At 35.5% G+C, this 18,189-nt stretch overlaps 1 protein-coding gene across 1 annotated transcript in view; it reads left to right on the forward strand.

Annotated features, from left to right (window-relative positions):
• Window positions 1-18,189, forward strand: part of CFAP47 (cilia and flagella associated protein 47) — a 342,408-nt gene that overhangs the window by 74,802 nt on the left and 249,417 nt on the right. Inside the window, exons 23-26 of the mRNA XM_028523447.1 lie at window positions 344-438; window positions 6,425-6,584; window positions 13,120-13,315; window positions 16,828-16,959. Coding sequence (XP_028379248.1) covers window positions 344-438; window positions 6,425-6,584; window positions 13,120-13,315; window positions 16,828-16,959 — 583 coding nt within the window. The remainder of the gene's footprint in view (window positions 1-343; window positions 439-6,424; window positions 6,585-13,119; window positions 13,316-16,827; window positions 16,960-18,189) is intronic.

Consider the following 18,189-nt stretch of genomic DNA (forward strand, 5'->3'; position numbering starts at 1 on the left):
TGTACTGCATTGGTCAAACCCCAGTATGGAGATCATTTTATCTTTTTGTTTACTTTTTTCTTAGTTCAATATTTCTCATATTTTTATTTTTTTTTTGTCTCAAGGGTAGTTTTTACATTTTACTTGTAATTAATTACCATTAAAAATACAAAATTGGGATTTTTGTAGATGTGATAAACCAAGATATTCTAAAAATGTTTAAAATTTAAGTTTTGGTTTTGCTGGGAATATAAAAATAGAAAATAATTATATATTTTATTGTTTTATGCTGAAAACTCTATTAAGAATTACCTATGAGCTTATATCTATTTATAGTTTATCAGTTTATTTACTTTTCCCATAGTATTGCAAGCACCAGTGAAATTATCCAAGAATGAATTTACATTTAATATCGTGCCAAGTACTGTGAATACCATGGAAAATGTCAGAAAAACTCAGGTATGTATGGAGAATTGGTACAGTTTACAACTGTTTTTCTGATTATGGTTTTTAGTTTATTGAGTTACTGTGAAACATATGTTATAAGAAGTCTTTTATTTTTAGAGAACTTGCATATACAGATATATATAATTTACATACATATATATTTCATATTTCTCAGAAGTATGTATGTACAGTGTGGGGCAAAAGTAGGTTTATAGTTGTTTGAATGAATTCAGTATAATAATGAATAAATGATAATACAAGAATAAATTCTGTCTTTTGCAAACTCACAACTATAAACCTACTTTTATTCTACCTTGTATGTTATATATATAAAACTCATATTTCTCAGAACTAATTGTTCAAGTATGCCAACACATATAAAGTCATTTATTTTATATATGTATATATTTAATAGGACTGTCCAAAATATGTGGAATAAAATTAAATTATGCCTCTCTCCTTGTACAAATGGAAACTGTGATTAAAATTAATGTGAAATATGTTCCATATAGATAAGCAAATGGGATGTGAGGCAATGATAACAAGTGAAAAAGTCCAGATATATAATAAAGTGACTTTTCTGATAATCTAGTCTGTTTTTCTTAATAGATATTTTGCCTCTCTTCTAATTATGAGTCTATCTAGAAAAATTAGAGAATGTATATGAAGGAAGCTTGTATATACATTGTAGAAATTTGTATTTGTAGTTTTCCTTTTTTGTGTTATATATTGCTTTTTATACAATAAATTTTGAACCTTTATAGCTTGAACAAAAATTATCTGGAGAAAACATTTAATATTGCATCCATAAAATAATAGCTGAGGGTATATGCAATCATAGTTAGAGAACAATAAAAGATCTCTTCTAAAATTAAAATGTGACTTTTTCAAGCATAAAATGCCAGTAAAACTTCTAACTGTAATGTAACTCCAAGGATGCCAGAGACCACGTATGCAGGGCTAGGAAGGAAGAATAAGTGAACTGAACTGGCTTGAATTCCAGAGCAAAACAATCCCTGCATAAATGCAAGATCATTTTATATCATTTTATGTAATTGTACTTTTATTCACTTGGTGTGATAAAAGACAATCTAGACCACAGGTGGCAAACACAAGGCCCGAGGGCCAAATCTGTCCCTCCACCTTGTTTTATCTGGCTGGCACCTTGTGTCTACCCGGTGGCAGCACTGAGCTCTCAGTTAACTGTTAAGAAGTGGTTACATGTATACAGTCCTAAAGTTACATTTGGCCCTTTGAAGGCAACTGCAAGGCTGATGTGGCCCCTGGTGAAAATGAATTTGACACCCCTGCTCTAGACAATGAGAATCTTGTCTTTTGATTGGCAAAGGACTTACATTGGTCCCACAGAGAAGGAACTGTGACTCTAGTGCACTACTTGGATTTGGCATGACTGATATATACAGTCAGAATAAAATATATAAGTCAGAGAAGTCAAGATTTTTATGTAGCAGAATTAAAATATGATCATATATAACATTTTATATTTAAAATGACAAGTATGATACATACAATGTAGATGTGAAAGTTAAGTTGACAGAAGGGTTGGGAATAGTAGAAGGAACAGGAGTGAAACCCATCTTACATGGAGGGCAATGAAAGGGAATTTTCTAAAGTTGACAGTAAAAGAACTTAAGTTATAAATACACTGTTTAAAGTTGCCAGGTGGCTAATGGAATAATTAAAATAATACAAATATCTAAACTTGGGAGGTGAAAATTGGAGTAGAGGAGTACAAATGAGCTAAACCCTCATCTATACTAGTAGGCGATCAAGACATGATATCTGAATCTGATAAATCATGAAATAGCCATGTGGTAATCAAAATTATGTCCTTCAAATTTGCTTAATTCTTAATCCTCAGAACTTGTGGATACACTACTTTATTTTACAAAAGATACTTTACTGATGTGTAATGTGATTAAGACTAAGGACCCTGAGCAAGGTAGGTTATCCTAGAATATCTAGGTGGACCCGATCTTTTTACATGAGTGGTTCAAAACACAGAAGGTTTTCAGGCTGTTAACAGCAGGAAATGTGATGATAGAAGGACAGAGAAATGAGATGTTGCTGGATTTGAAGATAGTGGAAGGAGGCCACCAGCCAAAGAATGTGTCTGATGTCTAGAAACTGGAATGACAAGGAAAGAGATGCTTTCCTAGCGCCTCCAGAAAGTGTCATAGTTTTTTTCTAACACCTTGATCTTAATCTAGTGATATCTGTGTTGAATGTCTAAACTACAACACTGTAATATCATTAATTTGTGTTATTTCAAATCACTGTGTGGTAAATTGTTATAGCAGCCATTAAAAAACCTAAAGTAAGCCATATCCGTATCACATTTAGAATAAGGTATAACTGCTAGAGAAAACCAAAATCAGAATTGGCTATAATTGGTTGCTTCTGGGATGCAAAACTATTGAGGAGGAGGGGTTGAATAGGTCACCTATTTTTTATAAGCATCTTTGAGCTATTTGTGTAACCTATGCACAATATTATTTTGATAAAATTATCAAGAAAACTGATACAATACATACTAAACAAACTAAACAATGTTTCTCTATAGCTGACTGTACTGGTTGTATTCTTAGGATAGGATATGGAAAGTGGATAGTATTTTAGAGATTTCATACCATTTCCTTAATTGCAAAATGAGAAAAATGAGTCTCTCATTTAGCTAGTACAGTTTCATGCCCACATTCTGTTTTAAAAGATGTTGTTTTCTTTATAAGGTACAAATGAACTTTGTTATATAGCAGACACATATTACAGCTAAATGTTTGTTTAAGTACTTAAGAGACATCCAGAGTAAAATTGACTCATTGTTTAATGTTAAATATTTTAAAAACAGTCATTGTTTAGAAAGAAATGAAGCGCATTATTTCATTGTGGTTACAATTGCATGGGGCATTCTATATTCTTTGATTTTTTTAAAGATTATTTATTTATTTTTAGAGAGGGGAAGAGAGGGAGACAGAGAGGGAGAGAAACATCAATGTGTGGTTGCCTCTTGTGCACCCCCTACTGGGACCTGGCCAGCAACCCAGGCATGTGCCCTGACTGGGAATCCAATGGGTGATCTTTCAGTTTGCAGGCCAGCACTCAATCCATTGAGCCACAGCAGCAAGGGCTATACTCTTCAAATTTTTGAAGATTAAAGTTAATTAAAAATAAACTGGTTAAAGGTTTTATTTTAATAATATGAAAAGGTGAGTCTACACACAAGTCATCCCTATAGCTCCCAGATTTGTCAAAGCATTACAAAGACGGTGCTGAGAGGTACTTTTCATGGACCTTTTCAGAATGTTAACAACTTATATAACCATAGAATATTTTTCAAAACTAAGAAATTAACAGTAGTATAATATTATTAACTAAAGAACACATTCTATTTGGATTTCAGCAGTGTTTTACTAATGTCCTTTTACCTCCCCATAGTCCAAGCCAGGATTCTATATTTCATTTTGTTTTCTCAGATATATGACTGTCTTGCTAAATTTTTTATGACTTTAACAGTTTTAAAGAGTACTGGTCTGGCATATTTTTCAGAATGTTGTTTTTTTTTTCTTTTTAACTGTCCCTAGTTTGTGTCTAACTTGTCTTTGGTGCTGTTGTTACATCTGCTTTTTTTTTTTCCCATGGACAACATAAAACCATTCTCCCAAATTATATCACCTAATCTGAAATATGGGTAATCTTTGGAGCAGTCAGTGAATTCATTTCTTGTTTTAAAATCAAAATATAATTCACTTAACATACAATTTGTCATTTTAAAGTGTACAGTTCGGTGGTTTTTCATACAGGGTCCAGCAGAAGTAACACCTGCTTGAGTGTGGTTGGTAAAGTAATAATATGAGTGTTACAGCTCGTTACAGCTCATGAGTGTTACAGCTGTTATAGTTCTAATTTGAACATTTCATCTAAAATGTCATATGGTGTGCTTAAGTATGATATTGTGATGTCACAAAATGACATGCTTACAATTTCGTAAAAAAAGATTTTGTAATAAAAAAGGGGTGTTCTTTGCATATAAGCCCTGGCTGGGGTAGCTCAGTGGATTGAGTGAGGGCTGCGAACCAAAGTGTCACAGGTTCGATTCCCAGCCAGGGTACATGCCTGAGTTGCAGGCCATGACCCCCAGTAACCACACGTTGATGTTTCTCTCTCTCTCTCTGTCTTTCTCCCTCCCTTCCCTCTCTAAAAATAAAATTAATAAAATCTTTTTAAAAATTAAAAAAAAAGAGTTTACAAAAGGGGTGTTATTTGTGCCGGACCCTATATATTCAGTATGTGGTGCCGCCATCACCGCTATCTCATTTCATCACCCCCAAAGAAACTCCATGCCTCTGAGCTGATATGTTTTCAATTCTCTTGGGTATATACAGAGTAGTGGATGAGCTGGGTCATGTGGTAATACTATGCTTAACTTTTTGAGAAACCACCAAAGTATTTTCCTGTGAATTTACTTGTGTTACTCACTCACCTTACACCCTTCATTGTTCAATTCTCTTGCAAATACTCATCCTTCTCTGGTTGGTTGTATTAGTTGAGATGTTCTGTGAGAGATGTGAAGAGGAAGCGAAATGCCCGCCCTCTGGGATGAGGTGCTACTTGAATTAGCAAGCAAAATGGCTGCTTTTTGTTTTGTTCTGTTTGTCTGCAACTCATCAGGAAATATGGATTGAATGTCCCTCATATTCCCAGAATTGTGGTATGCAGATTCATTTGTGGTTTCCTTGTCTATCCTGCCTTTACCTTGATAAAGGCCACATTCTTGTATTCATCTTCCTGATGATGGTAGTGATGATGATGGTGATGATGTCACAGCTCATTAGAGGCATTCCTAGGGCTACATATTATTTAATGTCATCCTCGTAATACGCTTTTGAAATGGATATTTTAAATGCCTTTTAACTTGCCCAGACCAAGGTTTAAGTCAGAAGAAATTCCACATATCTGGAGGTTGACAGGACTGCAGGAAGGTGCTGCTATGCTCTGGTTTCCCATTCCTGGGAAAGGTTAATACATGTCTACTCAAATGCTATTCCTTTGATTCCAGTTTGTCCTACTGGACCAACTTGGTATTCAAAAACCAAGAGTACACCTCTATCGAATAAAAAGGGAAAAAGAAGGAGTTAGACAAAACCACCATGTCATTTCAAATTGTGTGCCTAAGAAAATATATGAGGGGGGAAATGAGCACAAAAGCAGCATGCAATCACCTTCTAAATTTTTATCATTTAAGTGTAATATTAGCTGTAAATTGCATTGGGAAGATTATGTCTTATTTTCACTTTTGTATGACATGTTAATGTTATCCTGGGCACATATGCATCATAAACCTAGAAAAAGGTACACTGATAATCGACTTTTTGATCCCCAAGATAAAAAGTCCTTCCTCTCCTGGATTAATCATGGTTGTAGCTTTTCAAATGTGGAAACTGTATTGTGCCTCATTGGATTTTCCTTGCTGCTTTTGGTGCCAAGGGAAATCCCTCATTGCTTGGGCAACAGTGGTATGCACTGTAACAACGTTTCCTTAAATGAAAGCATGGCCACTGAGAGAGAACAGTACTATACAGCTCTACTTTATGAAATATTCTAAGTCTTACAAAATGCTCATAGATTTTAATACTATTATAGGAGCTTTACAAAGATATATCTTATGCAGGAGCATGACAGTGCAATTCATAAGATAAGAAATAGAAATGGGCAATAGGTAAAGAAAAGTCTGTTCAACCTCCAGTTATCAAAAAATGTAAACTTAAATGAGATACAAGTTCTACTTATTTATTACTAAACAGGTATATGCACACAGTACAAAATTCTAGAATACAAATACTGGTATAGTCACTACAGAAAACAGTTTGTAGGCTCCTAAAATTGCTTGACTTTGTGCATAGGCCCATCAAGTTTGTATGATAATTCCAACTACCTTTGATATTATAGACTGCTTCTTTTATGTTTTGTGTATTAACAGAAGTTTTCCTTACGTAATTTGTCAAAAAGAAATGTGGATTGGGCTTTCAATATTAGTAAAAGTGGCAAACTTTTCAAAGATGGAGTATTCACATTTAGTGAACTGAGTGGGACTCTGAAACCATATGAACAGTACAATGTTTCCATAACGTTTTGTCCAGGTAAGTAGTTTTCCCTGTATTTGTTGATATTTCAGTTTATCTTCCACAGATTGTTTCATTATGTATACAGAAGTTTAACTTATTTGTTATATGTTTTTAAAACAGTTTTAAGAAATGTCTTACCAGAATTGTGTGGTAACCGTCCTTAGTAAATGGTTTCCATGGTATTCATGCCATTGTAATCCTTCTCACATCAAACAGGGCTGGTATGTAACTCATGGGATATTATGGATGTGATGGTGTGGGCCTTCGGAGGCTGGGTCAGAAAAGGCATTGTGTCGTTTGGCCTATACTCTTGGATTTATTGCTTTGGGGGAAGCTGACTGGCATCTCTATTTATCTATATTTCCACTTAAATTCTGGTGTTTTTTTAAAAAATTACAGTAATGTTATTATATCTTTTTATAATTGGTATGACAAAATTTCTCATTAAATATCTTATAAGAATTCATGGCAACTCTTATACATTTACTTTTGAAAATGAACTATAGTCTATTTTTTCCCAATTTCTAGAAAAAGGCACATAATTGAGTTTTTTCACTTTAGAGAATCACATTTTTTTCAGTAATTAAAGTTTTATTTTATATGTATCATTATTATGAATGACGTTTTTTCCATTATTCTTTTAAATTAACTATCACTATATAAAAGGAATATATTTATATTTTATCTGGCACTTCCATACTGAACTTCTCTGGTTAAATCTGGAACTTTTTCAAATACTATTCTATAGTCTTTTCTAAGTAAAAAGTTTATAACATAAAATTGTGGTAATAAAGTTGTTTCCTTATTTATAATATTTAGATCTTTCCTCTTCCTCTTCCCCCTCTCCTAATACATATTCTACCCTGAATCTGTTAATACAATATTATAACAATATAACATTACAATTATATTAAATATTATATGTTTAATATATATTACATTTATATTAAAATTATATTACAGTTATTACTATAATCTGTCTGAATGTGTTATTTTTAAAAGATGTTATTTATTTATTTTTAGAGAGAGAGAAAGAGAGGGAGAGAAACATCAGTGTGTGGTTGCCTCTTTGATACTCCCCACTGGGGACCTGGCTCACAACGCAGGCATGTGCCCTAACTGGGAATTGAGCAGTGATCCTTTGGTTTGCAGGCTGGCACTCAATCCACTGAGCCACACCAGCCAGGGTTGAATGTGTTATTATAATGGCAGTTTGTTATTTTTTTTTATTTTAATAGGTTTGATTTATATATTTAGATGTCATGAAAGATTTGTCTAATGTGTCTTTTATAAATTAGTACATGCATTTAAAATTTTTTTTCTACAACAGACTTTTGTCTTAAATGCTGTTTATGTGATACATTACCTTTTTTCTTCCTTTTTTCTGTCTTTGGCTGAAATATCAGTATATTTTCAATCTGCGTCTTATAAATTTAGAATGAGTATTATAAACCAAAGGGCCTTGCTTTTCTTTTTGAGAAAGACAGAAATGTAATTTTTAGGAGAGGAATTGAAGTTATTTATATTTCATGTTATAATATAAATTTGTTCATTTTTATTCAATTTTATTTATATTTTTCTATTTTTTAAAATTACACGTATTGATCAAGTTTTTGTTTTCCATACTATACATCCTATTTCTATTCTACATGTGATTATTTTTCAAACTTTAAAAATCTGTATTTCAAAATATATTTTCCTGTCAGCTCTGAGATGAAATGGTATCAATGAACTTACAAAGTAAAAATCATAATAGAAGTTTCTTTCTACTTTCAATATTTTCTTTCTACTTTCAAGAATTTGCTGAAATAATTTGGAATTTTATCTCCAGCTAGTGTGCTTTATAAAATCATACAATGTATATCTTCTTGTGATTGGCTTTTTTTACATACCATAATAGTTTCCAGGTTCATCCATGTTGTAACATGAATCAGTATTTCTTCCCTTTTTATGGCTAAATAATTATATGGCTATTTCATATACTGTCTATTCATAAACATTCAGTGTCCATTCAGTTAATGGGCATTTAGATTGCTTCTACTTTTTGTCTCTTATGAATAACAAAATTATGAACATTCATGTATAGTTTTGTGTGGACACATGTTTTCACTTGGGCATATATCATGGAGTGACATTGTTGAGTCATAGGATATTTTGATATTTGATATTTTAAGAAACTGCCAAATTGTTGTATAAAGCAATTGAAACAATTTAAAATTCTACCAGCAATGATTGATTTTTAACAATTTTTGCCTGTGTTATTATTGCTTTCATGGAGGAGTGAATTTGCAGAGGTCTCTGTTGCACCATTCCCTCCAATATCACCTGAACATGTTTAGGATATACTTGTATCTTACTTTAGGTATTTGAGTATTTTGGTCCTTATCTTCCTTGTTAGAAACTGAAGCATTTGTTTTTCTCTAAAATATATTTTTATTTATTTACTTTAATGAATTAATTATTTATTTATTTTAGACAGAGGAGAAGTGGGGGAGAGAGAGGGAGAGAAACATCAATGTGTGGTTGCCTCTCACTCGCCCCCTACTGGGGACCTGGCCCACAATCCAGCATATGCTCTGACTGGGAATCAAACCAGCAACTGTTTGGTTTGCAGTCCGGTGCTCAATCCACTGAGTCACACCAGCCAGGGCTAAAATATCTTTTTAAAAATCATGGGCTGAACAGATCTTTGACTAGTAAGAAAGTTGAATCAGCAACTAAAAATTTCTCAATAAAGAATAGCCCAGGACCAGGGTTCACTGGAAAATTCTACCAAGTCTTTATAGAGGTAACAACAATCCTTCTCAAATTCTCCTAAAAAATGAAAAGGAGGAGTGAACACTTTCAAATTCATTTTATGAGGATAGCATTACCTTGGTAGCAAAGCTGGACAAAGAGATAATATGAAAATAAACTAAGGCCGAAATCCTCAACAAAATACTAGCAAACTGAAAAATTAATTAATTAATTAATTAATTGAAAATGGTAGTAGCAAACTGAATTCAACAGCATATTAAAGGACTGGGTAGAACCTGTTATACTGGTCGCTGGGCAGGGTTGCCTTATACTTTGAGGGCTTTGAAGAGTTTTAGTGAGGTGGCTTTTACTTTTCATTCTGCCATTATTGTCTTTTCCTTGGAAGGCCACAGGGATGGAGGCTGAGATGTGGTAGTATATATGACGCAGAATGGTCTCTAAGTAATTCTCCAATTCCTTCTGAATCAGAATCACTGTTCTTTAATGTAATGTGTGTGCCTAGACTCCCTCTCCCCTTGCATAAGCTCATTTTTATTCTCATGTAAATAACCTCAGTGTTTCCCAAGCCTGACACCCAGGGTGCACATACCTTAGAAAATTCTCAGCATGAGGATCCTTGCTGCATAAAAACACAGACTCTTCCTGGTAATGAGCTACAGGAAGTATTGACAGCTAGCTTCATAAGCAGACCGGAACAAAGGAGCAGCAGGAAGGTGCTTGAAAAAAAAATCAGCTATGAAGATTTTTTTTCTGTTTTCGAAAAAGCCTGCATTGGTATCTGTCTCTGATTTAAAGCATATGCTTATTTAGTTACAGCATGTTAGTTTACATACCAAATGCCACTTCCAAACTATTTTTCTGTTTAAAAGGTGATATGGTAACTTACCTGTTATTTTTCCTAATTATTCTTATTTATGAATCAACATTAGGATTGCATCCTGTTGTTCTTGCTGTTTGGGCCCATCCAGATTCTCATGACTGGGTATTTCTATCTGTTTCTCAGTTGTGGATGTTGATTCCTGATAGCTTATGTCTGTCCCCTTGGCTGAAGGTAGAGGATGTCTCATGCAGAGATGCCTAGGAGTTTAAACTTCACCACCAGCACTACCTCAAGTGGCCCAACCCACTCCCTCCTGTGGGCCAATCTCTCTGGCAAAGTCACATCCCAGACTCTAAAACCACAGCTTTTCATAGCTTCTTCCCCTGCCCTGTTCTGTTTCCCCCTTTACCTGCAGGTCCCCCGAGAGCACAGCCTCAGTAAAGCACTTGGATTAGAATTTTTGGGACAGTAGTCTGTATGTGGCAATCTATAAAATACCTACGACTTGCTATGTTATCAGTAGAAAAGGCAGGATAAGAACCTATTCTAGCTTTTAGGATTTTTAAAGAGTTCCTTGAGCTATGTCTTTTCTCTCTCAATAATATTCTGTTAGCACTGTGTTGCCTTAAGTTGGTGTCTTGCTTATGTCTGTTAGCATGGCATTGTATAATCAGTTAGTTTGATGTCTGAGAAAAAAGTACAAAGGATGCTGTGATTAGTAGGCTTAAAAAAATCTTTCAGCTGTCATTACCTCTGCTTAGAACTCTGAAAATATGATAGAAAACATCAAATATTCTCTGCATTCTAAAGTATATTTTGTTAAAATAATTAGGTTTCATTATATATTCCTGTGTATTTCTTCTCAGTTTCTACTGTGTCTGGTCCTGAAAGCAATTGCTAGTTCAGCTCACCATTTGTATTTTCATACAGAGTTTCTCCTTTATGTCCCTATCAACATTTTTAGCCAGATGAATTGGACTTGACAATCTAGAAGGAAATAAAGAACACCTCCTCTTGACTTTCCTTTCAGTATGGAGCTGAGACCTGTTCCAGGGTTCAAATCCATTTGAGTCAAAGCCAGGCTTCCCTCCTTAGGATCCCAATGTAATTGTTAAAAATTAATTAAACATGCCATTAACACATTTATATAATTTACACCTCAGATGAGAAAGAAGGCATACCTGCATTTTTAAAAAACGTGCCACTGAATCCCCAGTAGTGTTAGGCTACACAATGAAGCCCCTTCCCTATATGACCCCAGAAACCTTTAACAGGTCAGAACAAAATAATCTCAAAATAGCCCATTCAAAATTCAGAATTTAATAAGTCTTAAAACCTTGCCTAACTCCAAAATTAATGTTATTTTCCCCCCACATAATTTTAACAGTATTAGATTCCTTAAATGAAACTATCTTTACTTTATAGATTTATAATGCTTTAAATCAGTGGTCCCCAACCCCCAGGCCACACACACAGCAGGAAGTGAGCAGCAGGGGAGCCAGCTGAAGCTTCATCTGTATTTACAGCTGCTCCCATGGCTGCATTTCCGCCTGAGCTCTGCCTCCTATCAGATCAGAGGCAGCATTAGATTCTCATAGCAGTGGGAACTCTGCTGTGAACTGAACGTTTGAGGGACCTAGGTTGTGCACTCCTCAGGAGAACCTAATGACTGATGATCTGAGGTGGAGCTGAAGCGGTGATGCTAGCGCTGGGGAGTGGCTGCAAATACACATTATCATTAGCCGAGAGGTTTGACTCCACAGAGGCCATCATAAATCTTGCTTGCAGACTCATGTCAAAACCCTATCAGTGAGTGTCAAGGGACAATTAACCTGCATCTGGTGGCAGGCTATAAAGCCATCTACCCACCTCCCCGCAGTCCATGGAAAAATTGTCTTCCACAGAACCAGTCCCTGGTGCCAAAAAGATTGGAGACTGCTGCTTCAAATATATAAATGGTTATAACTTATTTTATCAGCTCAAGTTGCAGATATAATCTCTTATATTTTCACATCTGTCATTATTAGTAGGAAGTCCCTATTCCTTACCCTCTCTAGCCAGCTCCCATTTCCCAAGGATGTTAGACTATTTGAACATGTAGAGGGCTTTTTTTTTAAACAAGTAAAGGCATCCAATACAGCGAAAACTAGTGGATCTGATCAGTTCAATGAATGTTTGTGGTTTTCAATGATGCCATGTTTGAACATGGCTCCACATCATCCAGAACACTGTGATCCTCTGCCCTGGTGATACCCTTAATGGCCTTGATCCCTGCCATGTCGCTCTGGTATCCAGTTCTTGAATTCTAACATAATGCATTGAATTCATACTCACCAGATCACATTTTCCTCCTTCAAGACACTGTATTTGGGAATTTGGTCTGAAACGATACTGGCAACTTGCTCTGATGGAACCTGTCCTCCAGGACTGGCCTGCAGCTCCCTAGTCCAATCCTTTTTCTCCAACACAGAGTGCCCTTCCTCATAGTGAGTGGCCACATGGGAATCTCCTGTCTTTCCTGCCAGGTGAAATTAGCCAGTCAACCCTGGCAGCTTTTCATTAACTCAAATATCTGGGAGAAAGCACATTCCTTTCCTCTCAGCTTATGACAATGATCTGAGCTCATTTTCATACTGCATGTACTAAAGGGATGGGTAGCCCCTATTAAGGCACAGAAAACACTCGTTGCACTGTTTCCTCAGGTATATGTGTTTGCCCATAATAATGGAAATCTATAAGGTGACTTGTTCCATTTTTAGACATAGTGCACTTTGAAAGATTTTTATTTCAACAACTCCTCATTACATACATGTCTTAAGTTCCTTGGCAGGATAAATCCAGTTTCTGGGGAATCTATTCTGCTTCACTGAGCTGTAACTTCATAGTACATTTTAATATTTAGTAAGGTTTAAACTATGTAAATATTTCTGTGTGTGTGAACTAATCTAAAATACTTAATTTTTTTTTCATTAGATCGTCCTACAAAATACACAGCTGACATTCCTGTACATTTAAATAACAACCCAACTTGCTATCAAGTGATTCACCTGACTGGGGAGATAAAATCGCCCAAGTTATTGTTTGACCCTCCGTACATATTTTTCACCTCTGTTCCTTTGGAAGTAGCAGCTGTGATGAATGTCAAGATTTTACCTCAAAATTATTACAGGTAAATGCTTAATGTAAATTTACCATATTTTCTTTATGTGTTTTTTGTTTGTAGTTGTGTTATGTAAGTCATGAGCAATGTCTGACTTGTTTCTATAGTTGGAACAAACTGTTAAAATATTTAACTGCATTTAAATTAAAAATACAAAAAGCCCACTTAGTTACCTCACAAGGTCATTTAATTTTTTTTTGTAAAAATGTTTGTTAACTTGTCTATTTGTGGTATAAGAAGCCAGCTTAAAAATTCAAGGTGTTATTTTCTATTGCTGTATGACAAGTTACCACAAACTTAGTGCCTTAAAACATGAGTTTGTTTTCTCAGAGTGTCTTTGGGTCAGGATTCCGTTTTGTCCACTGCCCAAGGTGTCAGCAGGCAGAGATCAGAGGGTGGGCTGCAGCTACAGTGCCATCTGAAGCTCAGTCTTCCTCCAAGCTCCCTGGTTGTTGGCAGAATTTATCCTTGCAGCTGTAGGACTAAGACACCATTTTCTTGCTGGCTATTGTCTGGGACCACTCTCAGCTATTAGAGGCCACTCTCAAGTCCTAGCCATGTGGTTCCTCCTCACAGCGTGGTGTGTTATTCATTCAAAGCCCAAAGTACACCATCTCTCAAAGTCTCTGTCTCTGACCTTTAAACCTTTTAAGATATCATCTGATTAATTCTAATCCACCCAAATTCATGTGACTAGGGACCTTAATTACATATGATAAATCCCTGAATCATTGCCACATAACTTTATCATCAAAATGATACTGAAACCGGGAAAACTGGCATTCATGCAGCATTCTTGCCCTAGGCAGTTGGTTGTTCCCAGGGGCAGGAGGTTGATGTCTGTCTCTCCCTGGAACACAATAGCCTAGATGCCTCCACTTGTCCTCAGGCAGTAATCTCTAGCAGTGACCCAGGAGGTCACTTGTCTCTCCAGGGAGCCAGGATGGGCCTTATGTGTGGTTTCTGAAACAAAAGCTTTAATATGTACATTACTTACCAGGCTTATAACTATTTACCTTAAATTAAAATTTTCCAACTCTTGACTCCCCTATCATGAGTGCTTACTTATGCCATGGAGCTTGGCCTAAATGCCACTTTGTGAGAGAATATAGTTAAACTTTAACTTCATAACTGTGGGATTTGCTGTTCTTTCAAGACCCTATCTTATAAGTATACACTAACCTTGGTTGCTTAAACAGGAAATAAAAGTGGCTTAAATTATTTTGTGCTAAAATGTATTTCTTATCATGAAACATTGTCTCATGTATGAATTAATATTTTAGTCTTTCAACTTTTAGATTAATATATAAAGGTATCAGTTTAAAAATGACCTCAAGTCAAAAGTTGAGTCTTGTGAAACATGGTCTAATGAGCATGTAAAAGAGACTGTAGAGATGATGTAACTCAGTCTTCTCATTATATGTGCAATAAAGTCAGCAACAGTAATGACTTATCCAATGACACTTATATAATTAGTGACAGAATAGGATTCAAACCTGATGTATAAATTACTTTTTCAAATTTTATCCAGTCAAACATATTGGCTTAACTAACTCGAGATCATTTTTTCTCTTTAATTAGCTGAATAATCTTTATTCTAACTAAAATATTATGGAATTATGATTCCCATTTGATAACACTTCTTATTTGCTAGAGGAGCCTACATGTGCATTAAAAGAAAACAAATAATATGGTTAAATATAGACTACTAAAAGTTATCAAATATTAATTAGATCTAAAAGTGAGTACTACATACTATGTTATTCAAAATTACAAACATTTTAGATTATCTGGATATTTTAAAAATATACAGTGAAATATGTGAACATTAAGTTAAATTTTTAGCAGTGATGATTCAAAAATATTCATGGTATATATAAATACAGTACTTAAGAATATCAATTTTTAAAAATAAATTATGTGTGTATATTCATTTGTTAATATTACTTAGTCTACATGTGATAAAGCTCTAGTTACTAAAGTAAATTTTTGTCAGGATATATTTAAGGGCAATACAGTTTATCTCATGACTGTGGTTAAAGACACATTGTACTTAATCAGGTGTTTTAACCAACTTTTTTAATCTTTATTTATCAGGGTGCAGCCAAGAGGGCACCCCCAAATAGGGATTTGTAATGGTGTCCAGAACTCAAGGTGTCCAGGAAATATTAGAAAGATATATAGGATGTCCTCCCCCTCCCGCCACAGGTGTGAGTTGGGGGAAGGGACACATGGAGCAGGAACATGCAGAGCTATTTTGTACAGCCAACCTCTGGCATGGTCATTTAACATATCTATAACCTTTAACTGGTTGCACAGGTATGTTAAATAGCTGTAGCCATGCCTTGAGCCGGGGGCAGGGGGGATGGAAGTAACCTCCTCCCCAAGATATAACTGGGAGGGCAGCTCCCCCTGGTTACAGCACCTGCGTGAGAGCTTGGAGAAGACTGGCTTCATGACATGGAGTCACACATGCTCAGCCTCACTATGGCAGCCCAGTAAAGCTGGAATAATACAGGAATGTTGGCAGATGTAACTGTTTGTAGGAGGAGTCGGAAATGTTGGTACATAGGAAGGTTGGCTCCAGGTTTTAAACCTAGACTTGGCAGCCATGAGAGGAGAGAGCCACTTGGCTTTGGCAGGAGAGAACCACGTGGTTTTGGCAGAGTGGGGACCCCGCAGCTTTGGCAAGAGTAAGGACCATGTGGCTTTGGGGTGCTCCCTTTTGCCATGTGGTTTAGGAAGCAGGAGAAACTTTGCCTGGAAGAAAAGGGGTGAAAGGACTCTTGCTGGTGGGCCATGAGAAGGTGCCACATGGCTTTGGATTACCTGGAGATCATGGCGGCGACACAGCTGATGGCGCCGGGAGCCCAAATCATGGACTTGTGCTTCTTTTCCTGAGATACGGTACCCCGGACTAGGGCAGAGGGAGAAGGAAGGACTGTGTGCACCTGTAGGCATCCTAAAAGACTTTAGTATTTTAATGAAGACATTAGGTCACTATTTTAAGTCTGTATAGCTTTAAATAAACATTTTCTTTCATTTTCACAAATCTCTGGCATTGAGAGGCATCTTTCCTCTGGCGGTGGGCAATAATGAACCTAGTGGGGGGTCCTTTCAGTAATAGTATATTATATCTCCCCTTGGCCCTGTTCTGTAACATTTAGAGGGCAAAAGGAACTTTTGATCATCTTATGTGGTTCTTCATGAAAGTAAATATATTATCAATCTTATATTGTGACCAGAAAATAAGACATGATATGAAAATATCTTTAATAATCAGGCATGTTATTATAAATATGTGTTGTTTTAATTTTTCTAATGATTAAAAAAGGGAAAACACATTTAAAGCCAATTACTTGCATGCATTGAGCTAAAATTTGTTGTTTTTTAATTTTCAACAGAGATGCAGTTTTAAGTGTCACGGTTCCCCCAATAATCCTTCATGATGAGGAGGAGGAGGAAGAGGAGGAGGAGGAGGAGAAGAAGGAGGAGGGGCATGACTCCCTTTGTGTGCATTTTCCCAAAGGCAAAACCATCAAAGGCTCTCCCAGTGGGATCAACGCTGAGCTTACCTGCCAAGTCAGCTTCCAGGCATCTAAACCTGTGTCATTTTTCACCAATATTGTTTTCAATGACAACACAGATAACGGGTAAGATATTTAATTGCGGATTCTTTCCTTTACTGACAGTGAAGACAAAAAGGGTTATTCTACACTGTTGTACACTATTGCAAAATATTAAAAGAGAGACATCTAAAATAATGACTTTGGACGTAAAGACATTTTAAAAGTTCCAAATGCAATGTTGTTTTCATTAGAAATATCATAATAGTGGTCACCAGCCTCCTATCTGGAACTAGGCTCTGTGGGTTTAAACCCTGCCTTGGTTAACTTCGGCGAAGTTACTGAGTCTTCTGTGGCTCTCAGTTTCCTCATCTATAAAATGGGGATAGCTGATCTCATCTGTAATTGTGAGAAATTCATTGAGTTAAGACTTATTGAGTAATTCTCAGGAATTGGCACAAAGGAAATGCTAAATAAGTATTAAATGGACATGAAAAACATCAGCATAACAAATTTCTAAAATATGATTGCTACATGCTGCCTTAACAGGCTCAGAGAAATTCAGATGCAACTTGATGAAATCATGTTTTTTAATTTCTTACCTTTGATGACTAGAAATCCCACTTTTACGTTATACCTTTAGATCATTTGACTTCCCAAGTGATGAGTCTAATGTGTGCAGCAACAAAGTTAATTTAAAATGTTTATACTGAGTAGTATGAGTGAATTTTATACTAAATTAGTGTCAGTATCTTTACTCTATATGACAATGTATTCACTTCTAGTGGGATTATTACTATATTATAATATATAGTATATTAGTATAATATTAGATAGTATATATACTAATATACTATATAATATTGTATATTATATTATATAATATATTATTGTATTATATAATACATCAGTCAAAGGATTGACTGATGTGTTAGGGATTAGAAGGGAGCAAGCTAGAGGTTGTACCCAAGGTGGAGTGTGGCTGTACCCAGAACACAGTGCATGGAGTTCTCCTGAACTCCAGCTTCCATGTCTCTTGCTTGAATACATTGATAGATAAAATATTTTAAGTTATACCTCTCAGATGCCCAGTTTTCTCTTTTGATGCTAATAGTCCATCTTTTGTTGACATTAAAAAAAATAATGACATTGCTTTAACGTCTTGTCAAGCACTGGGCTCCGTGACTCTGCCCTAGAAAGCATTGTGTCTTTTTGTACATTATTGACCTTGTTCATAAAAGTTTAATTTGATTTTGCTCTAGCCCTTAAATTCACACTTTGCCCAAAGCACTATGTAAGGTGTACCTTGGAGTTCAC

The sequence above is a fragment of the Phyllostomus discolor genome, chromosome X (genome assembly GCF_004126475.2).
Source record: "Phyllostomus discolor isolate MPI-MPIP mPhyDis1 chromosome X, mPhyDis1.pri.v3, whole genome shotgun sequence".
Lineage (NCBI taxonomy): Eukaryota > Metazoa > Chordata > Mammalia > Chiroptera > Phyllostomidae > Phyllostomus > Phyllostomus discolor.